The sequence below is a fragment of the Chanodichthys erythropterus genome, chromosome 22 (genome assembly GCF_024489055.1).
Source record: "Chanodichthys erythropterus isolate Z2021 chromosome 22, ASM2448905v1, whole genome shotgun sequence".
Lineage (NCBI taxonomy): Eukaryota > Metazoa > Chordata > Actinopteri > Cypriniformes > Xenocyprididae > Chanodichthys > Chanodichthys erythropterus.
Genome location: NC_090242.1, coordinates 14023950 through 14049996, shown reverse-complemented (window position 1 = coordinate 14049996; position 26047 = coordinate 14023950). Strand labels below are relative to the sequence as shown.

General features: G+C 36.5%; 1 protein-coding gene across 12 annotated transcripts in view; it reads right to left on the bottom strand.

The window, feature by feature from the left end:
- Positions 1-26047, bottom strand: part of LOC137012022 (probable E3 ubiquitin-protein ligase HERC1) — an 88102-nt gene that overhangs the window by 23211 nt on the left and 38844 nt on the right. For 6 of the 12 annotated variants that reach the window (XM_067374965.1, XM_067374957.1, XM_067374962.1 and 3 more), the window contains 24 exons: positions 25328-25637; positions 21695-22479; positions 20452-20653; positions 19133-19290; positions 17568-17651; positions 16215-16422; positions 15286-15413; positions 13261-13469; positions 12679-12947; positions 12541-12593; positions 12108-12305; positions 11834-12008; positions 9459-9708; positions 9086-9302; positions 7564-7826; positions 7220-7347; positions 6939-7063; positions 5940-6155; positions 5723-5850; positions 4309-4508; positions 3139-3253; positions 2819-2950; positions 2630-2731; positions 2343-2516 (listed from right to left, as the gene is read on the bottom strand). In XM_067374965.1, the coding sequence (XP_067231066.1) occupies positions 2343-2516; positions 2630-2731; positions 2819-2950; positions 3139-3253; positions 4309-4508; positions 5723-5850; positions 5940-6155; positions 6939-7063; positions 7220-7347; positions 7564-7826; positions 9086-9302; positions 9459-9708; positions 11834-12008; positions 12108-12305; positions 12541-12593; positions 12679-12947; positions 13261-13469; positions 15286-15413; positions 16215-16422; positions 17568-17651; positions 19133-19290; positions 20452-20653; positions 21695-22479; positions 25328-25637 (4829 nt within the window). Of the gene's footprint in view, positions 1-2342; positions 2517-2629; positions 2732-2818; positions 2951-3138; positions 3254-4308; positions 4509-5722; positions 5851-5939; positions 6156-6938; positions 7064-7219; positions 7348-7563; positions 7827-9085; positions 9303-9458; positions 9709-11833; positions 12009-12107; positions 12306-12540; positions 12594-12678; positions 12948-13260; positions 13470-15285; positions 15414-16214; positions 16423-17567; positions 17652-19132; positions 19291-19496; positions 19559-20451; positions 20654-21694; positions 22480-25327; positions 25638-26047 lie in introns of all 12 variants that reach the window. The other 6 variants (XM_067374961.1, XM_067374966.1, XM_067374969.1 and 3 more) reach the window with 4 other exon arrangements.

Genomic DNA, 26047 nt, shown 5'->3' with positions numbered 1-26047 from the left:
CATACAATTAAGAGTTATACACCATTTTAATCTGTGGAATATCTTCTTTCATTTGTGTACACTCAGAGTAAAAACAGAATGTTGTGCTTTTTGTAAAATAAAGAAAACTAACATGATGCGTGATCTCTCGTCTCCCTCTGAACGAACTCCAATCTGATAGTTCTCAGAAAATGAACTGTAACTTAGTGAATACTAATGACAAAAAAATTACACTTATGTCTAAAAAAACGTTAAGATGTCAGGTTTTAAATCATGTAAGTCAAATCGAAAACAAACCTTCTTTGTTTATGTAATCTGTATGAAAAGAGAGCCATGTCAGAAGTCCGTGATTCAGCTCATTATCTGCTAATGCGGCCACGCCCACGGAGCCAGCGCTATTCAGACGCAAATTCAGTCAATACATGCATTCATCATCTCAATCGTGTATTTATTGTCTTGAAAAGTGTTTATCTGGATGTAAAAGTCATGGTTAGCGATCTCTAGAAGACATGCAGTTACTTCCTGTTTACTTGTCTTCTACAGATGAAGTTTAGATGAGTTTTTGTTTCTTTAGCGCCCTCCGGCTGCAGTATGTATTGGAAACTCCATTCATGGAATAGCCTCTTCTTCTTTTAGATGAATTTGTGGACTAAAATACACAGAGCGCCCTCCGACTTCAAGGATGAATTGAAAACACCAGCGCTCATAGTAATGACAATGAATATTAAGTTAATATAACTCCTCTGTATAGAAAATTGACATAAGCATATGAGAATCCAATATTTCTCCAAATGTGCATGCTTTTAAACTAAAAGCCTATATTCAGACTCTTTGCATCACAGAAATACATTATATTTTAAAGTATAATATAAAACCATTACTTTATATTGTAATAATATTTTTCTGTATGTTTCATATATCATGATGAGCTTGAGACATCACAGAAGGTTTTTTTTCACAGCCTACCTGACTGAAATGCCTCATTAATATGCAAGTAATTTCAGCTCATTACTATCCAAGTCTTTTGTCTTCTCAGGTGAGAATGGCCCATTTTCAGTGGTGATTCACGCCTCCTCGCATACTAGGTTTCTTGGCAAAAAGTGTCTTACAAAAACTAAATCAATATATTGTTTTATATGAAGGAGTAGGCAGCATAATTTTTACATAATTTTGAAGCAAAAACTCTAGTCTACAACCTCCAATACCCTAAAGTCTTATGAACACAGATTTATTATACTTTTTTTGGCCTTATTTCAGTGACTTAAGTTTTTTGTTTTTTCAACAACCACGCATAAATGTTATTCCTTCAAAAACACAAACATGTACATACATGTTCCTCACATATTATTGTAGCCTAGTTTGTGCTGAATACAGTGTAATGACACTTTTTCCATTAATATGTTTATGAACAACTGAAAAAAGCACAAATGTCAGAGCATGTCAAAACTTCTCCAGGCCCCAAATCAGCCTCAGACTCCAGAGGGTTAAACACTTGCAGTCTGTATAATTCATAAACACATCTTCATTCTTTATAAATCTCTCCAACAGTGTAGCATTAGCCGTTAGCCACGGAGCACAGCCTCAAATGTAAACAATATAACAGTATACAATACTCACATAATCCGGCGCATACATGCCGCATGCATGACGAACACTTTGTAAAGATCCATTTTGAGGGTTATATTAGCTGTGTAAACTTTGTTTATGCACTGTGCGTGTGATTTAAAGGGACCGCAACCCTGAATCGCCGCATTTCTAATGATGCCCCAAAATAGGCAGTTAAAAAAATTAATAAAAAAAAATCTATGGGGTATTTTGAGTTGAAACTTCACAAACACATATTATATTACATCTTGTAAAAAAACGTTCGATGGCACCTTTAAATCTACATTCAGAATATCAGAAAACTACAAAACAATTCTCACAACACGTTCTAGAACCTCACTCGTTTGCATATAAAACCTTTGCATCTTGTCTAGTATCATCATAACTACTGACATTTTCTTTTATTTCCATTTCCCATTTTTTTAAAGTGTTTTTCTTTTTCATTTTCAGGCATTTTTTTTATTTTGTATGTGACTATATTTTGTAAATATCTTGTAAGTAATTTTATTTTATTTTATTTATAGAGAATATTGGACATTTATTGGCTGATATGTATTTTAATTTGTATTTTGAATAAATAAAATAGTAATTTGCCAATATTAAATTTTCTCCACAGAGTACCATAGATTTATACATAATATCATAATATAAGCAATTTATCAGTTATTGGCCATAACATGAAGACAGAAAAATATACCTCATTAAATGGACACGTAGTGAATTTTGAATTTTCAGTTTTGATGAGAAAGCGTATGTACCTTCTCATAGCTGTACTGCTCCTGAAGCAGTGTGGGAAGGCGCTCAAGAAAGACAGCCATGCAGGGAGCACGATTCAATCCCAGAATGCCCTGACTGCGTAGAACTGAACGGCAGGAGGCCAGAATGTGATTCTGAGAAATCCAGTCTGGGGTACAGCGAACGAGCAAAACATCCTGAGATGGGAGAAACAGATGGGTACAAGAATTAAACATTACCTAAACATTTTTTATTTTAAATTATATGTTAATTTAATTTCTGATTTAAATATTCAGAAAATATTTGGTACCTTTGATCTTCCAGAACAAGCAGTCACTCCTACGTGTGGTATCCAGGTGGTACAAACCACAGAGCCCATTCCTGTAACCACAGTCTGCAGGATTGAACCATCCTAGAACAGAGGGGAGGAGTTTACATTTAAAAACAGGAGTATTGTAAAGCTAATAAAAGACACACCAATAAGAAGCATTTGACTCACCCTGAGAGACCAGATGTTGAGCACCCCTCCGATTCCTCCAGACACCAGGGCAAGTCCACTGGGGCAAAATGACAGCGTCTTTACCGCGGTAATGTGCCCGCTCAGTCGGAACACACATTTAGCATTACCCCGCTGAAACACACACACAGCTTCCTTAAACTGTGCTAACAAACTCCAAAAAACTCTGTTAGCAACACATTTAATCTAACAGAGTGAAAGTGAATTAAAAAGTGAGGTTAAACAGCTAATAAATAAGAAAGCTTAATTTATTCCAGGTAAATTATCTCCCCCCTAAAAAAAGATAAATATATAATTCTGACCTTGATGGCACTGCTCTTGTCTTGGGTGGTAGACGGGGTGAGGAAATTGGGCACTGAAACATTAGTGCCCCCTTGAGGAAGCGTCCACACATACAGGAGGCCATTTTGACATCCACTGAGGAAATGAAGAAAGGAAAATCTGAACACTTGGATGATGGATTATACACCTGTGCATCCTTTTGTATCAACATGACAGCTAAATGTCTATATATCCTAAAAACACTTCATGAAGTACTGATTTAAAGCACTCAAAAAGCTCCTCTGAGATATCTGTAACCCATTCTTCAAGTAAATGGTGTGATGAAATAATAAAAGTGCCATATTATACACTTTTGTAGCACTTTTTAAGTCTACTTGTAATGTTAGTCTATGTTTCATCCACCAAAGCTGTCGTAATTTAATTTTAGACATTTTCCTCTATTTTCCACCCTCTCTAAGACCTTTAGGTTGTGCTTTTGGACCTTAAACCTATTTTCAAAATGCATTTTAGAGATCTTATTATAAACAATTAATCCATGCATGTATCATTTTTTATTGTAAACTGTAATGTTTAATCAATTCCACCAGCAAGTTGCTAAATATTGAAATGGATGGGAATATGTTATTGTGCACTACTTCTGAACATATAAGTTTGCTTTAAAGGATTAGTTCACTTTAAAATGAAAATTAGCCCAAGCTTTACTCATCCTCAAGCCATCCTAGGTGTATATGACTTTCTTCTTTCAACCAACGAGTATGAAGCTCAAGAAAGTGCATTTGCCTTCTGTATTCAACTTGCGTAGAAAGTGTAAAACTCTCGTAGTTCAAAACACTTATACTACGTCCTACGTTGAATATGGAAGGCGTTCTGGCGGAAGCTAGATATTTTACTTTATAACTTGTTAAATATGGACATTTTTCTTACACAAACGCTTCGCTTCAGAAGGCCTTTATTAACCCAACAGAGCCATGTGGAGTCCGTTTATGATGGATGGAAGCACTTTCTTGAGCTTCATACTCGTTGGTTCCATTCACTGCCATTATAAAGTTCGGATGCATCAGGACATTTATTCATACAACTCTGACTGTGTTCATCAGAAAGGATGGCTTGAGGATGAGTAAAGCTTGAGGTCATTTTCATTTTAAAGTGAACTAATCCTTTAATGATTATTAAACGCATGCCACACTCACACTGCCATCATAAGACGAGGCTCCGCCCCTCTCCCAGGCAGAGGGCACCACTCGGCCGTGTTGACAATGCCCGTGTGGAACAGAGAGTGGAGAGTGACCCACGCGCCGCTGGCACGACCCCAGATCTTCACCACCTCGGAGCGGCCAACAGACAGCAGCAGATGTCCTGTAGGGTCCCACCTGAGTGCACTCACACTCTCCTGAAAAAAGGAAAAAAAAAAAAAAAAAAAGTGTGTCACTCTCAAAAAATATGGGTTTATTTGTGTAAAAGTATATGTTGGGTTTCACACAGTGTATCCCAAATCTGTCTAAGCTGTTCAGAGTTATTTTTATTAAATCAGTTCATTTGAATTGTTTATTAAAAAAAGTCCTTATGTAGCATTTTATTTAATAAATAACATTTATTTTTGTGATGAAATAAACTATGGTTCAAAAGATTCTTAAATGTTTTTGAAAGCTTTCTTATGTGCATTTATATGATCAAAATATAGTAAAAACAGTAAAATTGTGAAATATTATTACAATTTAAAATGGCTGTTTTCTAAATTAATATATTTTAAAATGTAATTTATTTCTGTGATGCAAAGCTGAATTTTCAGCATCATTACTCCAGTCTTCAGTGTCACATGATCCTTCAGAAATCATTTTAATATGCTGATTTGGTGCTAAAAAAACATTTTCTATTATTATTGAAGTGTAAAACCATTATGTTGCTTATATATATATATATATATATATATATATATATATATATATATATATATGTGTGTGTGTGTGTATTTTTATTTATAACAGTAGGCCAACAGAGTAGTACGTCCAAATACATAATATTTGAAAAACGGTGAAAAGTACCTGAATGAGATTCTGGAGCGCAAATTCAGTGGATACTTTACCATCCCATGAGGCCGAGGGAGAGGATTTATGAATGGAAGTGAAGCAACACAACTGATTCTGTAGGTCATGTGACAGTGACAAAATAGTATGTCCAAATTTCATTCATACTACCCATATGCATACTATAAAGGACACACTTTTTTATGAATGAAGGGCTGTGCCAACAAATGAAGAGCATGACATCAAAGTGTCAGTTGCTTTGGAAATTTGGGAGAAAACAAAGATATTAGAAAAGAGATGGACTCTGTCCTGCTCGTCGGATATACAATATAATTAAAGATTAAACTTGGCTTACTTTCAAAATTTTGTGTAATTTCTTTTGGTTTCCATTTTTAAAGACTGCAGATAAGTTTAAATTTTAATTCACTTTTAAAGTTTGAATCACATTTAAAGCATAATTTCTGCACTGTGCATTTCTGCATAAAATTGCCACCATCACAGCCCTATTCAAATGCAGTACCTAATCAGACAGTATGTGATTTCGGACGCAGCGTGTGTGTTTTGATGACTTCTTACTCACAGGAAATGCTGTTAGCAGAATGGGTGGGTCGGTTTCATAGCTCTCTGCTGTTGCAAGGAGAATTTTGCCATCAGGATATCCCACAGCAAAGGGTTTGTCAACACTGTACCAGGCCAGACACTGAGGTGCTGAACAGAAGAAGGAAAAACACAGTTCATTCACCACAGAAGGAATCAAATTAAAATAGAGATCTTCAGCACTTTTTAATGCCACCAACCTTCCTTCCTGTGGCAGTGAGTGAGCTCGGTTTTCTCCACCTTCAAGTGCTCTGTGACCTCCAGCCAGGAGAGGGAGCCATCCAGCCGGCCCACCAGCAGACTCTCAGGAGGGTTAACCTGACTACAGGCTTCCTGACTGAGGAATGGAGTGGAGGTCTGTACCCACGAAAGCGCCGTGACCCAGGACGACTGAGCCTCTATGTGTGCCTGAGTACCTACAGGAAACCAAATAAAGGTGTTTGTACTACAACCAATTTGTCCAGGACATATTCAGATTAGGGCTGTTCAACGATAACCGTGGTTATCGTGTACAAAATAAGAGTCTGTGTTTACGTAATATATGTTTGTTTTGTGTCTAATTATTATGTATATATAAATATAAATGTATACACACACAGAAATATAAGCATGTATGTATAAATATATAAATATATATTTTTTTTTTTATTTAAATTATATATAAATGTAAATATTTGTATAGAAATATAATATATTTTTCTTAAATATTACACAGCAACATTACACACAAACTAAAATTAAAAAAGTGAAATAATAAAACACCCCTTTAAACCTAAAAGGCAATTAGAAATATTGTCCTGGCAAATAACTGAAATAAGTTTGAAGTAAGGTTGAAGTACTAAAATTACTAAAACAAAAACGTATTAATTAAATAATTCAAAATATTAATAAATACGATAATGGTATTTAAATAATACTAAAATAACACTGGTTACATCAGCAAAAAGGTTGTTTCAGAGTCAAAGAAAGTTATTCTGATGCTAGATTATGGGTAACTTTTTTTTTTCTTTAGAATAATATGCACTGATGTATTGTGCACAATAAGACCAGCAATAGAGATAATTTCGCATTCATAGTGTCTTCATACTATTACAGTCAACTATAAAGTACATTACACCTGTGGGATTACACATAAGACTTGGCAGCAGTAGCACTGTAACTGTGTGTGTGGAAATGTGACAGTGGGATGCTGGTCTGACCATTGACAGTCCAGATGTTGATGAGTTTGTTCTGGAAGGCGGCCAGAAGAGTTCCCCCTGCGCTCCACAATACGGCGGACAGCAGATGAGATCCCATCGACCCATCTGAGCTCTGAGCATCCTCACTGCAGGGAAGACACACACAAACACAGAGCTGTCAGAGCCCAAAGCATCCATTTCCATCTCATTCTACAGAAAAAGAATTTCCCATCAGACCTATGAAACATTTGGATTTCTCCCTGTCCTAATCAAAGAGACGAAAAGCAAGGAGCCTGTCTCACCTGACGCTGCAGGTGTGTGTGTGCTGCAGCTCTGTTGTGTTTGGCGTTATGGCCCACAGACGAACGGTTCCGTCCTGTGAGCCGGTGGCCAACAGACCTTGTTCTGCATTCCAGCTGCAGCTGCTCACCTACAAACACAACAGCCAATTAGAAACTCTTTTTATATAAGTATTTATATTACTAATATTATTGAAATACTAGTATTTTGATCATTTTAATACATCCTTGCTGAATAAAAGCAGTATTTATTTAAGAAAAAACCTTATTTGACCCCAAATATATAGTTAAATTCATACAGGAGATCTAGCATGTTTCTTTAAGTGTTGTATCTACGTCCTCTTTACCCTGTTCTGATGTCCTTCCAGCTTCCTTATGGGGCACTTGCGCAGATCTCCGGCCATGTCACTGTATGTCTGGGGTCTGCCAGTGTTGTCTTTCTCAGAAACTGCCAGGGCCTGGACCAGCTGTTGTGCCGCCCACTGGCGATGTCTGCTGGTCAGCCTGGCCGACAGGGCACAGGCAGCGAGCGCATTAGCCAGCTCCAATGGTCCGACCCGCACTCCCGCCTGAGAGAGAGGCAGACCTGAGGGTGGAGAGCTTCCTCCTTCTGTCCAATGACATGTGGCATTAATTAGGATAAATTAATAGCAAATCTTTTATTGGTAATTAAAATTGATATATGGGTAGATAAATGAGTCATTAGAATCAAAACCAGCAGGGTTCCCAAAACTTTGGACCACTGTTCATGAGTTTTTCATCAATTCATGATTACTGGAAATTAATTTCTTGGTTTATTTATTTATTTTGGTAGAGATTGCATTCTCAAGGAACACTTTCTAACCAATGACATATTTTAGAAATAAAATATTTAAATTTACTATAGAACTTTCCTTATTATGACTTTTCCAGTCCTGGCATTCATAATGTTACATATCCCTGATACTTCAATAAACAGTTTAAGAAAAATAAATAAATAAATAAATAAATCCTGATACTTACAGGATTTCAATGACAGTGGGACTTATGAAAAGTGTGTGAATGTTTAATTAAATTACTGAAATTTTAACTTAAAATGTAATAATAAAAATGTAATTCACTTCAATAAACAGTTTAAGAAAAAAAAAAAAAAATTCCTGATACATACAGGATTTCCATTAAAGTGTTATGAAAAGTGTGTGAATGTTTTATTAGATTACTGAAATTTTAACTTAAAATGTAATAAAATATAAAATTAAAATATCCTCATACCTGCAGTATTTCCATGATGAAATAATAATTAAATAATCAAAATGTAAAATAAATTATTCAAAATAATTAAATTAAAATCACTTAATAAAAAAAAAAAATCATTAATTTATTAAAATAAATATTGTATTAGTATTTTATATTTTAGTAAATACTTTTGTGCATGACGTGGATATTTACCACAATCAAAAGACCTTAAATATGCAAATGTGTTATATTATTGAAATATTAACTTAAAATGTCAATTGTTCGATTAATCATTTTAGGTTTGAGGGGTTTGGCTGACAATAAGTTTGGGAATCCCTGGTCTAAACACTTATGAAAGATGAAATACAAAAAAAAAAAAAAAAAAAAAAAAAATCATAAAATCATAAAATATAATATTAAAAAACGAATTAAAATCATAAAACATAAGGCTGGGACAATAAATCAATTCTCGATTTGTGATACAATGATTCTGAATCGATTCTGATATTTTCCGAATGTATCGCGATTCTCTCTTGAATCAATTCTGAGCTTAGTTTTTAACAGCAGAATGGCATTCATTGTATCGAGAATCGATTTATTGTCCCATCCCTAATAAAATATATGTACATGTTTGAGTCTAAACATTTTTTTTACCCTTTGATTCAGCGGATTCGCTTCTTTCCACTTTGTAACGGTATCGGACACCTTTCTCTGTCAGGAGGGACACCAGACTCTGTGTGACCAGGAAAGTGGGTGGGGTCAGTTCTCTCGGCTCCTGCAGTGCCCCCTTCAGGGCGGAGCTTTGCCTCATTCTCTGCTGCGGATCAGTGATAGCACTGATGTTCATCCCTGTAGCTGCTGCCATGAGATCCTGAGAGGAAGGACATGCAGGTGAGACAGCATGATTAGGAGGAAGACAGGATGATTAAATGAGCTTAACGGAGAGAATGATGAAGAGCATAGCAAGGATAATGAGGTGAGAAACATTAGCAGAGGAGTTGAGAGGAAGGAGAGAGAGTGTGTGTACCTGAGTGCAGATGTCTACTAACTCTCTGTAGGCAGCAGGACTGTGGGACACTAAACTGCCGATCGCTGAGCTGAGGAAGGACAGAAAGGCGGAGCCTGTGTGATCGCTCACAGAGCCACGCCCCACCCCCTGCTGGTCCACGCCTGTGTGGACACGCCCCCCTGCTGCCAGACACATCAGTCGCACCAGGATACGGATGTCAGCCAGACCCAGAGCTTCCAGAACACTGGACTGATTACACACTGAACTACTGAAACACACAGGGACAGAGGGAGCTTTGAGAGACAGTTCATAATGTACATCGTAATGTACAATAACACTGTGTATATACATATGTATATAAAAACAGACTATGCTGTGATGTAATGGAAGTAGCAACAGATAATGTGTTTCGTATTGTTATTAGGGGTGTAACGATACGCTCAGGTCACGATACGTATCTCGATACGGAGTTCACGATATGATACGTATCACGATATTTTGAACAAAATGAAACTGAAATTCAAACAAGATTTATTAAAAAAACATTAACAAATTTCAATAATTTTCCTTGTTGTACATACAAGATCACATTTCAATAAAATAAATAAATATAAAATTTTAATAAAAACCTTCTGTATTCAAATTAACAGTTGAATAGGGCTGTCTGTCACTGAAAAAAAATGTTAAACTTAACATGAACTTAGAATTATGAATAGGGGCCGTTCACATATCGCGTCTAAAAACGCGTGGAACGCGCGGCCGCACCGCTTCTCCTTCTTTCCAAAGCGCTTGCGCTCCCGTGGCGTCGGTCGTTGCTATGCAACCATGAACTGAGCTCTCCAAGAGGATCAGGATGTTTCTGCAAAGGATAAATGATTTCTAGCCCTTGCATTAGTTTTACTACGAGATATATTGATGGAGATAAGATATAAAAACCACCATGTACAGCTATGATCAGCTGTTCGGCTGAGCTTTTGATGTTTTGTAAAGGCCATAGCTGATCGGTTGATTCTTGTCACACGACCTGCGGTGCGCTTGCGGCATTCTGAGAAGTTGAGAATTGCATGCGCGTCGCGACCGCGTCGATCCCATTATGAGCGCGCCTGCCGTGCGGCTACATTTGAAAATAATAACTGACTTGCACGCGGAAAAGACGCAATATGTGAACGGCGCCACAGAACTTAAAGCAAAGCATCGCAAGCGTCTTTTGCTTTTCTGTGAGCACAGCTGTTGCTGTGCACTGCGGTGAAAGAAAGCCACGACTTTTCTCACGCGACCATGCAAGAGACTGACATGAGAAACGTTTAAACCTGCTTGCAAGATTCAATGTGTGCCCGAAACACTTACTGAACTAGAGAGCTGATTGAGACACACCATCTACGATAAATCGTTACACCCCTAATACTTATAGTAATTTAAAAATGTGGTAGCATTGGATCTGGACAGGAAGGATAACTCTGGGAGTTGGAAGGGGTGTGTCGCGATTCTGCCTTCTCACATCGCGATACAGGTTCGTGGACCTGCGTATCGCGATTTCGGTTTCATATCGCATATCGTTACAGCCCTAATTGTTATGTACATCCAAAAAACAGATTACTGAAAAAGAAAAAATGAAGGGCGGGGGCTGGGTTCTATCCATATGATGTTGATTATTTTCTGTAATGGTCTGTGAGTTGTTTTGTTGTTGTTGTTTTTAGTTTTTGATCAATAAAAGAATAATTTTAATAGAACACCAGAAATCAACAGATTGTAATAGTCATTTGTATTTGTGTGAAAAATATTTACAATTGTGGGGTAATAAAGCAATAAGCCCCAAGAAGCTGTGGTTTACAGTGAATTCATAACAGCTAAGGGGCGTTGTTAGGAAAAGTTTTTTCAATAACCACGCATAAACATTATTCCTTCAAAAATACAAACATGTACATACATGTTCCTCACATATTATTGTAGTCTAGTTTGTGCTGAATACAGTGTAATGACACTTTTTCCATTAATATGTTTATGAACAACTGAAAAAAGAACAAATGTCAGGGCATGTCAAAACTTCTCCAGGGTCCCAAAAATCCTCAGACCCCTGAGGGTTAAATAATGCTGAAAGTACTATATTGGTAGTTGAAAATATAATAAAATATAATAAAACTATAGCAAAAGTTTGATTTTGAATTTTCTGTATTATCTTTATGGTTAGTTAGTTTTTTTTTTTAGGAAGGAAAGTCTGAGGGGAAGAAACAATCGGAAAAAGAATCATCACAGTATTTCGGATTCATTGTGAAGTTAATTACAGAGAACAATGTGATATTTTCATATGACATGTCAGATTCGCTGTGAAGGAGTTCACAGAGCAGATGATATTCTGCAGGGAAGTCAGGCGGAGATGTGCGAGCGGTTGTTACCTGGAGGAGGTCTGTGAGAGAGCTCTCATCACCATACTGTAGGCCAGCAGGATCTGAGCTGTGGAAGTGACTCTCCTCAGAGCCAACAGTCTCTCCTGGGGCTCCCGAAGGGATGCTGCCTGCTCTCCTAGACTCAGAGGAACCGAGGAGCTCTTCAGCTCGGTGCTAACAATACCTACACACAATAAATAAACAACAATGTGCTGCATTTCACTGTGATTTTGGGAATGTCTTGGACAATATTAAACATAGCTGTTGAATATGAAAATATTACCTTTGTAAAGCAGATTGTTGTCGCCACTGACCAAGCCACTGACCAGAGCTCCTAGAGGGTCGTGTTCCATGAAGGGGATGGGGTCGGGCACGGGCTTCTTCTCACTCAAACCCAAAGGTCTCAGAAGAATCCCAAAGTCCTCCAAACCTGTAAGCCGGTCCGAGTCTGAGTCTTCCTGGTTACCTGGATCCCACTCATCTAACACACACACAAACATTCAAATCATTACACATTAATTCAAGGCATGACACCCCTGGTATACAGTAGTTTAACCCCTTAACTCTCACCGACCCGCTAGCAGGACGCTTGGCGCCGTTTTTATTTATTGCCTTTTTTTTATATCAAATATTTTTTGTAATCATCATAAATTAGATATCATTCGAAAGCTTAAAAACTGGGTTCATTTTGAACAGAAAAATAACCACACAAATACCTTCTGATGTACCATCCAACTGACCAATCAGATCAGATGCCAAACCTCTTGCCCTGAAAAAAAAAAACAAAAAACATCTGGGTTGCTATACAGAAAAGGTAGATGCCTACAACATACTCATAATTTCCTCATCTTCACCTATCCTGTTTGGAGTTCATAACGCCCAGGTTGGAGGCAAGATACTTTTCCCTGCATGCACTGCACAGGAGGTAGTATGGGCTTCCTGATCCGCATTCGCCTCCAAACCAGCCGTCCACGTAGGCCCCGTTGCTGCGGTAACCACGGCGACCGGCACTCTGACCGCAACCCGGGTGGTGACGCTTCATGTGGTTGTTGAACTGCAGGGTGAGAGTGTTACACAGCTCACACTCCACCATCTCATGGGGTTCTGGGTGCTCTTCTCTTCCCTGAGACAAAACAGACGCATGTTCACTCAACTATGAGATACAGTGAAGAAGAAATTAAAAATACATTCATATATGGACAAATAATATTCACACAGCAGAACAATAGACAGATAGAATACAACAAACAACAGGAATAATACATGAAAGAACAGAATGATAAAGTGATAAATGATAGAATGAAAAAGAATAAATTATATTTTATTGAAACATAAAATAATGGTTTTATGAATGGAAAAAATGGTAAATGGAGAATGATGCACAATGAATAGATAGAACGATGGATGGATGGATAGATAGATATAGTCTCCAGCACCTCTACCATCCACAGCGTGTCCCTCTCAGAGGTGATGAACTCTGGGGTAAGCAGCTCCTCGTAGGGCTCTTCATGGTACGGATCATCCATGTAGCCCAGCTCTGAGTCTTCCTCAGCAGCAAATGGATGTGTTTCAGCCCGCTCTGGCCACTCTGCCACTCCCACGTCCTGTCTGTACAGTGTTGGGATAGGACTGGGTGACGGCGAGTCTGAAACAGACAAGAGAAGTGAGCAAACATCAGGGCAGAATCACTGAAATGTGTCCTTCTCAATGTGTCTTTCCTATGGTACTCTCTGAGTAATCAGTTCACATCCACATACAGTTACATATCCATGTACACTACCATTTAAAAGTTGGAGTTCAGTAGAATATTTAAAGGGATAGTTCACCCAAAAATGAAAATTTGATGTTTATCTGCTTACCCCCAGGGCATCCAAGATGTAGGTGACATTGTTTCTTCAGTATAACACAAATGATGATTTTTAAAGCAGAACTCAGTAAGATTTGTGAAGCTCCCCCTACAGGTTCCTTCAGTGAATCACACTGTTGTAAATACTCCAAGCGCAGCTCTGGACTACAACGACTACAACGCTCACCAGCCTAGTAGTTTTGCAAACACAGTACAAGAAATCTCGATGGAGGTGGGTCATTTTAGAAATTGTCTTATAACGTCATAATATATACATTGTTTTTGAATTACCGTAAATCATTTTGTCGTGAACATGAGGCGAGATTGTGTCGGGTCGGCGCAGCTCAACTTGCAAGTGCTGTTTTCTGGCGATGACGTGCTAGAGGGGGTTAGTGCATGCCTCAAACACACCACTACAAGTCAATTAACCATCGTAACTATTAATGAAGGTAAAAAAAGTTACTTAGTTCTGCTTTAACTGCAACCGTTGTGGTCTGTCAGTCGTATAATGCGAGTGAATGGGAACTCGAACAATAAGAGTCGAAAAAACATGCACAGACAAATCCCAATTAAACCCTGCGGCTCGTGACGACACACTGATGTCCTAAGACATGAAACGATTGGTTTGTGTGAGAAACTGAATAGTATTTATATAATTTTTATGTCCACTATGTCCAAATGCGTTCAGCACTCGCTTAGTGAGGTCTGAAGTTTTTTCGACTCTTACTGTTCGAGTTCCCATCCACTCACAGTATTTGACTGACAGACGGCAACGGTTGCAGTTAAAAATCATAATTTGTGTTCTACTGAAGAAACAAAGTCACCTACATCTTGGATGCGCTGTGGGTAAGCAGATAAACATCAAATTTTCATTTTTGGGTGAACTATCCCTTTAATGTTTCTTAAAGAAGTCTCACCTGCTGCATGTATTTGATCAAAAATACAGTAAAATAATTGTATATACTGTGAAATAGTATTACAATTTAAAATAACATCTATTTTAACGATTTTAAAAATGAATTTTCAGCATCATTATTCCATTCTTCAGTGTCACATGATTCTTCAGAAATCAATCTAATATGCTGATTTGTTGCTCGAGAAACATTTATTATTATCAATATTAAAACAAAAAAATTTGCAGAAACCATGACAAATGTTTTTTCAAGATCCTTTTTAAAGAAACTTCAAAAGAACAGAATTTATTTGAAATAGAAAGCTTTTGTAACATTATGTCTTTACTCAAACTTTTGGTCAATTTGATGCATCCTTGATGAAAAAAATCATTACTTTCTTTGAAAAAAAAAAAAAAAAAAGAAAAACTTCTTGAACAGTAGTGTACTGTATATTAGAGTTGTCAAAAGTACCGACTGCGATACTGAAATTTTAAAAATGTGATGCTTTGAGTGCTGTTGAGCAGAATCATTAACACCTCTGATTGGCCATTGTATTCATGCGCTCAACAGATATGTCTGTGATTGGCTACAATGATCAATGCACAGGAGCATTTGAATTTGACAGCGTTTTGAAAGCGCTTAATGAAGAGCCTCAAATATCGCTCAAAGCGTCACATTTTTTTAAAGCTAAGTAATTAGTGTACATTGTGTGAAGATCTGACCTGCTCTCCTGAAGGATGTTCTCTGACCTACTCCGGACCGCTGTCTCCGTGCAGGTGGAGGTCTGTTCCTGGTGAGGTGAACATCTAAGAAGTTCTCTCTCTCCACCAAGTCCAAACCTGCTAACAGACTGGAAAACACATAAGAAGACACACAGTGAATAAATACAATTTTCCATGCAGTGTGCTCTGTTCTATACCATTTTTTATTGTTTAGGAGATTCAGTAGGTCATTGTGATCTTGAAAGAGAAAATAAGCATACTGTGCAACTATAGATACTGTATACTAGAAATGCTCACAGTAGTATGCTATTCCAAAAACAGACACTAGATATGTTTCCATCTAAAGTTGCAAATTTAACTTAGGCGCAAAATTCGAATATCGCAAAAAATCCCACCCATGTGTTTAACACAACAAACTCATCACTTCCTGGAAAATTAGCACAAAATATCTGTCATAAAAATGAAAGTTGCTGCAATTGTGGAAGCCACTCAGGCTCTTTTTTCATACATTAGAAATGACTTGCGCCTCAGAACACACACAAAACACAATAAACCCTGTCATTTTAATGTATGCTGCGCTCTGAGGCGGATGCCTGGTGTTTGGGAATGCAATTGTGTGAAACAGTTCTAGACTAGGAGGTAATTATACCAAATCGTTTTAATGACAGACTTTGGGCTCAGGCATTTCAGAATGATTAAACCAACATTTGAGTTGCTATACAATGAAATAGGTCTGCTGGTTAGTCCAGTCATCCAGTCATCATTTGTTGAGGCAAAGTCACAAGAGTCTTTTTGTTGGGCAAAGAGGGATTTATACTGTACATAATATCTTGCTATCAGTTGTGGCCGATTAATATGCAAGAGATGTGATTTATCGCTTGTCATTTTTTGTTGTGGCTGGTTGATATGTGGAGTATGTGTGAATTCACCTCTCGTTGGGTTCTCTGCTCTCCTGTAGGGTCAGAGGAGCAGGAGATTCAGGGCACTGGACCGCCTCTGGCCCTTCAGATGACGGTGTATCAGTGGTGCCCCCTGCAGATGAGCTCTCTCCCGTCTGCTGGTCCTCTGCAATGGGGTGTTCCAGCATCCAGCTCGCCAGCACCTCGATGGTGCGTGAGTCCACCTCTCCAGTGACCCCTAAGAGATATCACAAAGAGGTCAGGGAGAATACAACAAAAAAAGTTTGGACACACTTGGCTGAATATATGTTTCTCGTGAACTTAAAAACCGTATGGTCTGAAGGTGTATAATTAATGATTGAATTTAGTCAAATATAAATTGTGTTTGAGAATTCATTTCTTTAGAAATCTATAAATTTAATTAAAAAAAAAAAAAAAAAAGAAGAAAAAAAAAGAAACTGACTTGGACCAGATAGTGAAGGGAAAGCAGACAATATATATATATTTTTTTTTTCGAAAAAAATAAATAATATACATATATATATATATATACACACAAACAAAATTACAAACAAAAATAAAAAAATATATCAAATTTAAAAATAAATAATAAAAAGTATACAATAAAAATTATACAAAAAATAATACAAAAAAATATAGTGCATACACACACATATGTACACACATTTTATATATATATATATATATATATATATATATATATATACACATACACATATATACAAACATATATATATATGTATGTATGTATGTATATATATATATATATATATATATATATATATATACACATACACATATATACAAACATATATATATGTATGTATGTATGTATGTATGTATGTATGTATGTATGTATATATATATATATACACAAACACACACTCACACAAACACTATTTACACACTATTGTTTGATTGCAGTAAGTATGCAAAAAATATGCAAAACATTATGAAAACGTTTCGAAATAATTTACTGGAATTGCAAACATAACATTTATAACACTAAACAAGACTTCATGCGGTGCTCCACTAATATTTCCCATGATTCAGCTGAGTGTTCCAGTGGGGAACAGTGAGGGGTAAATTGAAGCAGGATCTCACAGGGGAAGTGTAATGAGTGATTTACCAGTAAATAATTATTTTGTGACAAAAACAATCAAATGCAGTACAAAACTCGACATAACTATGCAATATTTCTATTTGTGAATGACTGTACTGTAATCACAGGTTTCTAATCTTTGAAAAATCAATAGAACTGACTATTGTAACAGTATTAGAGGAGTTTAACAGTCATCTAATAACATGGTTGACTCCTTCTTAAACAGGATGAGTCTAGATGTTGCAAGCACTTGTTGGTACCTGCTGCCTCCATGGCCCTGTAGATGTGTCTCATTGAGAAGCCCATTTCAAGCAAGCGAACTGGGACAAACATTTGGGGCTGTTCTGAAGGACAGAAATAAAAATTATTAAGTAATGAATGAGAATGTGTCTGGGCTGGGCTGACTGATCCAGTCAGGAAAATATGATTCTTTAATTAATTATTTATAAAATATCTGCATTTTAAAATAAATCACAGGTCAGTTTGCTAGAGAAGGCGGGGGACTTGGACTACAAATTCTATTATTATTCAATTATTTATTTTATATTTATTTTTACTATTTTCATTATGTTTTGTATTTATATTTTATATTTTGTATTTTATATTTAATTTTATTTTTTATTTTATATTATAGTTTACACTTTATATTATATTTTTATTTCATTTATTTTACTTTACTTTATTACATTTAATAAAGGTTAATATTTGAAACCACATTGAATCAGAAACCCTTTTAATTTAAATGAAAATAAACAAATGAAAAAAAAATTAAAATGAAAAAATAAATACTTAAGATAATTAATCTAAATCACTAATCATATTTGTGATATTAACAATTAAAATAAAAAAGCTTCAGAATGTCTTATTTTTTATTTATAAAACTTAAGTTTTATTTATTAATGTAATTAAATGTAATAATTTTTCAATTTACTTTTCACTGATATGCTGATAATATAATTAAATATATTAATGTTTAATGTACAAATTAGTGCTGTCAAATGATTAATCCAGAATAAGTTTGTGTTTACATAATATGTGTACTGTGTATAATTATTGTGTATATATATATATATATATACACACACACACACACACACACACACACGTATTATGTATATTTAAATATATTTCATATATATGCTATACTTATATATAAAATATTTATATATAATATACATGCAAATTTTTCTTAAATATATACTGTAGTATATATATGTACTGTATGTTTTTAAGAAAAAATTGCATCTATATACCGTATATATATAAATAAATATACATAATTTTACACAGTACACAAATATTTTATGTAAACAAAAAACTTAGCATTTTAGATGCGATTAATAGCGATTAATCGTTTGACAGCATTAGTACAAATATTTTTAAATATATTATATTAATTATTACAAATATATTTATTTATTTACTTTATTATAATAACAATATTTTCATAGAAATTGCATAAAATTGCATAAAAATATACAAATATATGTATAAAAGCAATTGGTCTTGTATTTCTTTGTGAGATTCAAGGTGCAATTCAACTGGGTGTGAAGATGCACAAAAAAGGCAAACAAATTTCTTGCAATCAGTGAGTATACGACAAACAAAATGAATAAAAACTTCCAAAGCAAGACTCAAGTGTAAAACATGCTCAGGCCATCAGGGTTCAGTTGAAGGAGACGTCTCAACATCTGGTGCTTCATAAAATCAATCTCGATGTTAGTTCCGTGCCCAAGGACACCACATGCTAGAGATCCAGTCTTACTAGTCCCTTATATTCCAAGAGTTTGTCTGGGTGTAATTAAACCTGCGCAGTCAGTCTTACCCACGGGGGTCCTGGTCTGACCGCAGGGCTCCAGGAAGCTGGTCTGCTGCTCAGTGAAGCCCTCACAGGACACTGAGCTCGTCAGGCTGAGCCCGGGGGGCAGAACTGGACTGTGGACGAGCCCTGCCAATGTGGGAAAACGGGCCAGCACCATCCGCCTAGAGGAGCCCAGCCACACACACATGCACACACACAGACACAGGAGAACCGCTAGCACCAGCTCTAGAGCAAACCTTCAGTATGAGCGTGTGTTATATTGAGGTGTTAATCATCCTAGTGTCATTCAGCCATGCTCAGCACTTGAGTTTAAGAGAGGAGCACGTGTTTGTGGGGTTAAAACACAGCTTTACACTCACACACTCACCTGTATTCTCACTCACACTCTCAGTAACCTGTGCGAGTGTGTGTGTCTCAGTTGACAGCGATCTGGAGTGAGAACATCCAGACATGTCAGAGAGTTTACCGTGTGTGTGTGTGTGTGTGTTAGACTGAAACCCTTTCTCATGTTCCTTTCTTCAAAGTGACAGTGAATGGCACAGAAATTACAAACTGTACACTTTTTAAGTGCCAAAACAATTACCTTTCAGGAAAAACTGGCATCAATTCATAGTACTTCATAATTATTTCACTAATTCATAGGTTCCTTTAAGGCCAATTCACTCTGCACCGGAAGATGAGTGTAGAGTGGGTTTTGTCGGAACAGTGTGTTACTCTTGTCTTCATCTGTCAAAGCTTGTTTTTGCAGATGGAGCATGTTGAATCGGCACTTGTCGGTTTGAGAAGTGACGTACAGTAATCTGGTGATTTTCCGTTTTTGTCTGCATCTGTTGGTGTGGTGTGAATTGGCCTTTATGATATACTTTTTTTCAACTTATATATAGTTAAAACTTTATGATATAACTTTAAAAAGTTTCTTTTGAGGTTTACATAGAAAAAAAAAAATCAAGGAGTTTATGAGACTGATTTCTGTAAAAATATGAACTGCAAATAAATTTTGCAAAAAAATACTGTGATTATTAACAAGTCTGCTGTTTAAATGATCATGCTCTATGAAATACATACAATAGCTATGTTTTTACTTGTATAAAGACAAAAATAATGTATTATTTATAATAATATAATTATTATATTATTGTCGATTATATATTTTTTAAAATAATACATTATATTATTGCTTAATATTTTTTTAATTCTATTCTATTTTTATTACATAATATGGTTACACTAGTGGTGTAGATATTGTACACTTCACCTTTGAGTGCTCACTGCAAAGAAATCATGCACAGAATAGATTGGGATCAGACCAAAGAGAAACTCACTGTAGCAGGTTGATGGGCAGGAAAGGGTTAAAGTTCTCCAGGCCGTCAGCCTGCAGTGCGGTGAGGAGGGAGGCTGTGAGGTCATTGGTGGAGGGTGAAGCTGACTGGCCGAAAATGGCAGTGCCCTCAGAGCCATTGCTGTAAAGTGAGACCGAACTGGAGGATTTGGACACAGGCTGAGAGGAAGAGTGACCCCCTGAATCTATGTACACAAAAACACACATGAACAAGTGGTAATTTTAATTAATACACAAGAAAACAAATCAATTATTATTAATTAATAATTATCAGCAGCAGCTGCAGCTATTTCTACAGACTTTTAATTTTCTAAGCTATATGAAATACTACTTCTACTATTAATAATAATAATAATAATAAACAAAATTATATTAAATGATTAAATTATATTAAATATATAAATAATAAAAACCTAAACAAACAGCAGATCAAAATAATAATTTATTATGATTATTATTATTAGCTATTTTTACAGACTTTTGCCTTTCTAAACTATGATAATAATAATAATAATAATAATAATAATAAATTAAATTACAATATTCAAATTATATTAATTCATTTATAATATAATTTATAATAATAATTACAACAATAATACTGTATTAATAATAAATTACATTATTATATTGGAATTATTAAATAAATATTTTAAAACAATAAATGTACAGTAGTAGCATTAGTAGTAGTAATAATAAATTACTATTATTTTTATATACAGTAGCTTAAAAAAGCAAGTCTGTAAAACAGCTAATAATAATACTGATATTAATAATATTAATATATATTAATATTATATTACATTATTATATTAGAATTATTACTTTATATTAATTAATAATCACAATAAATGGACAGTAATAATAATAATAATAATAATAAAAATTATTATTATTATTATTGCTATTATTATTGTTATTATTATTATTATCATTTAGCTTACAAGGTACAAGTCTGTAAAACAGCTAATAATAATAAGTATATTAATAATAATTACAATAATAATAAATTAAATTATTATATTAAAATTAAAAACAAATACACAAAGAGTAATAATAAGAATGTATTATTATTAATATTACTACTACTACTACTACTACTACAACAACACCAAGTTTAGTTAACCAGACTTATTATTATTTTTAAACATTAAATGTGGTAAACAACTGAATAAACTGTATTCAGCATTTTATCTTGTTCACATGTTCATGCAAAATCAACAAACCTTTGTGTTCCTTGCTTCCATCCTCATGCAGTCTGTTCAGTGCTCCTTTAAAGATGATGATCTGGGCCCTCTCGAGGTCTGATAAAGCCATGGCCTGTTTAATCGGACAGGGTCTGACGGCCCACTTCACCATGCTCCGCACCACGAACTGCAGCACAGAGCGCAGCTCTGCATTCTCCTCCCCACCAGCAGAGGTCCTCGCTGAGTCAGGGCTAGTTACGCTGACCCCTGCATCTGATTTGGGAACCAGGAGTAGATCCGTGAACTTCCCGCAGCTCAGAATGACAGCCAGAGATTTTAGCGCCCCCAAGAGGAGGTAGGAAATGCGGACTGCACGAAGTTCCAAAGCAAAGAAGTCCACCCTAGGTTGGGGTGCGAGTATTGGTGGACAGGGGGCGCTAGCACGTTCCTCGTTTGACTGTGTGAGGGTTCTGAACATGTCATCTGGGTTCTCCTCTCTTCTCTCTTCTGCGTTATTTCTGTCCTCAACCACCGGACAGCTCATTCCCTCTTCGTCCATCATAATGCGAGCGATGTCCTCGTCCAAACGTCTCTCTAGCTCACTACGCGGGCCGCCCTCTGAGCTGATTCGGTTCCGTGGCAATGCAGAAGTTCCAGATGATCCGGAAGGAAGCTCCTGTTCATTCAAGATGCCGGTCATCAGGATGAGGTCGAACAACACAGGCGCTTTGAGGCCACGGCAGCGGGACACGTCCAGCTGGGGGATGTCGCACGGCTCCAGGGAGGAAAGAGGTGTGTCGCTAGGTGACCAAGAATTCAGGAAGCTTTGGGTTAGTGGGACCACAGCAGGTCACAAGCAGTATGAAGATGAGGAGAGGAGTGAGACGGAAGGGGCAAGACAGAAATAAAAGAGTGGAAAGGAAAGGATACCATGATTAGAAAAAAATGAAGAGGACAAAAGACAATACAAGAAAAGGGAAGTGAAGAAATCGAAAAGGAAAAATGCATGCAACTGGCAAAAAGAACAGGACAGATATAACATACAAAATATACAAAAATTACAATGGCATCTTAACACAGAACCCAAAGACTGCTGGAGAGCATTAAGTCATGGGGTAAAAAAAAATTTACTCTAAAACAAGGGTTTTAGGGCAAGGACACCAAAATATGAGGGACCTCTTTCTTAAAGTATAATGCAAGCTAAAAATGTTCATGAATTAAGATCCATTTGTTATGTGTGAGAAAATATTAAGCGTCATATTATAAGGACAACATCTTTTTTCTAAAATGTAATAATTGGCTTTTATTTTGTCACTGAACTAAATTAAAAACAAATTAATCAAATTTTATTAGTTGGAAAATGTGAGTATTTTTAAATGTATATACCTTAGGGCTGCACAATTATTACCCTGAAATCACGCTTAAACCGGTTTGAACTCGCAAAGGCTGCGATTTATTTTATGCGCAGCTTGTCAGTGAAGCACGGCTCTGTGATCAGTAATAAATGCTGCTCCGTCTGAAAGCACTACGAGTTTGAGTTGCTTATAACGAGCAACACGTGTCAAACATCTTTCCAAACGTGAAGCATTTATGAACCTCTTGTCCAACAAAAGACATTTAGTAACATGTTTTTACTCCAAACTCACTTCATAACGTCAGTTAGGTGTTTGAAAACATCCTTCTGTGAGATGATGTGGCTTCTTACAGAGAATAAGGCTCACAACATATTATTTCATAGTATTCTATACAGTGATAAAGGCTATGTCGATTAGCATTGCATTATAAATATACTTTATTGCGGGAGAGCGCCCTCTGGCTTTTAGATCACAGAGTCGTGCTTCACTGACAAGCTGAGCATTAAAAAATAATAATAATAAAAATAAAAAAACGCAGCCTTTGCCAAATCGCTTTCAGTTTATTTTCAATTAGTCGTGCAGCCCTAAAATAAATAAATAGATAAATATATATAAAAAGTAATTATACTGAATTTGGTAAATGTGTTAAATATATTGTATTACGAATAAGATACTCAATATCTTAAGTTACAGTAACATATAAATAGTAATTTCATAGTCTTGTTTCTCTTAAAGGTGCAGTGTGTAAATTTTAGCGGCATCTAGCGGTGAGGTTGCAAACTGCAACCAACAGAGCTCACCTCTCCCTTTTATGCTGTGTTCACACCAGACGCGACTTGCGCGAATAAATCGCGCTATTCGCGCGTAGTTGGACGCTTGAACATTTTGAGTTTACTCGCTTCATTCGCGCGTGACATTCGCTTCATTCGCGCTTGAAAATCCCTTCACAACAGACGCGAATTCGCGTCATGAGAGGGGCTCTCCCGCTCCTTTGTGTGTCCCAGACTCTCCCACTGCTTTCTGCACACTTCCTCTGAATAAACACAACTTGTCAGTGGGGAAATAATTGTAAATTACAGCGAATAAGCTCAATTGGTCGTCTTTAGTTGGCTTGTAGTCTTAATATATATATATATATATATAAATAAATATATATATATATATATATATATATATATATATATATATATATATATAGCTCAAATTGAGTAAAGACCGTTTTTTACAACTTATCAGATTGTCCGACCTCCTCACTCACTTTCTTTCAAACACGATCCTTTTTATTTCTGTTTCTATAAATGTATGAAGATGTACAGCGACGATGATTTTGTCCTCCATTGTTGTTTCGAATTTCTGCCTCAGCTCGCTATGTCACGTCATTACTAGAGCAAGCTCCTGATTGGTTAACGCGGCGCGGAAATTCGCCAAAGTTCAGATTTTTCAACTTGCGCGAATCGCTCAATTCGCGCCGCGTCATTCGCGCGAATCGCGTCATTCGCGCCGCTTCATTCACGCGAATCGCGCCGCAGGATGTCAATTCGCGTCTTTGCATTGACTTAACATGTAAATCACTCGCGCTTACCGCTTCATTCGCGTCCGGTGTGAACGCACCATTAGAGAAGCTACGGTGGCCGTCTGGCCGACACAAGACAAAGATGTCGTCATCTGAGACAGCAAAGAGTACATTAGCCATTGAAGCAATGAGGTTTCTTCTTCTAACAAAGAACGGTCTCTGCTTCAAATAAACCAGATGACTACTACTACTACTTCGTACATATTCAATGTAGTGACGATGTAAGCTGCCTCTAAAAACACGAACGATTTAGAAGAAAAACAACATCATGGCGAAACGCGCTCTGTAGAGTGTTTGTCAGTTTAGGGCTGCTGTAGAAACACGCTGGCGCAAAATGACGACTTGACATGGAGGGGGGACCCGCAATGTATGAGATAGAAATTACTCATTCTAAAGTAATAAAAACATAATGGTTCATTATGTCTTTATGCACCACTGCAAACATAGTCATGTACATTATATTGCATTTCTGTCAATAGATCCTCCCAAATTTTACACATTGCACCTTTACATTTTTTGCAGACCCCCAAACACCCTCAGAACTCAGTTTGAAACCGTTTGTTTACACCGGGCATTTTCACAGTGAACTTTTTTCCATTCCATTTTCCATCACATAGCTCTTTGTGTGAAAGGCTCTTGCTCCCTAATTTTATATTAAAGCATATATAGTGATTACAATACAAACTTTCAATTATTTGCACGTCTGTAAGAGTACTGTATATGTGTGTATATTTGTGTGCTTACCTCACAGTGAAATCTGTCTCCTCCCACTGAAGCTTAGCCAGGGGGCTTCCGTCTTTCAAGACCCCAAGCAGGGTCGCCCGTCGACCGCTGGGTTTGTGCAGGCAGGTCCCCCCCGCACGGAGACCGCTGTCCACCCCTCCGATGAGGGCCATGACCGGCCAGACCTCAGTGCACAACACGCTGAGCTGGGCATCAGATAGCCCCGCCGGGCCAGAGAGATGGTCTGTTGACATCCCAACATCTACCCAAGCAGAGCCCCTCTCTCTGTTCACCCCACATTTCTCATCAGACTCCTTACTGGCATGACCTGCTGGCAGAGGACAGAATACAGAATACATTAACCTTTAAATAAGGATTCTGTTCTTCATTGTTTTAAATCATCCTCAGTGTGTGCATGGACATTTTACTGTTTTCCTACAATAACTGTTTTTTGTTTTAAAATAAACTTTGTTGTTTAAAAACTGTAAGAGTTAGTTAGTTGTAAAATCTTACAATAAAAGCTTATTCACCATTGAAAATCCAACTGTCATTCATGGCGACATTGTAATATTTGCATAATGAGTTGTAATTGGTCTTTTTCACACTTTGCTTTGCAAGTAGTACAGATATTTCCTCTAGGAAATACAAATCTAGTGTGTTACTGTATATTGTAGCCAGTATTTTAGATAATTTAGTAAGTTTAGTAGGTCCCATGATATGGTTTTGATGAACATAACTGAC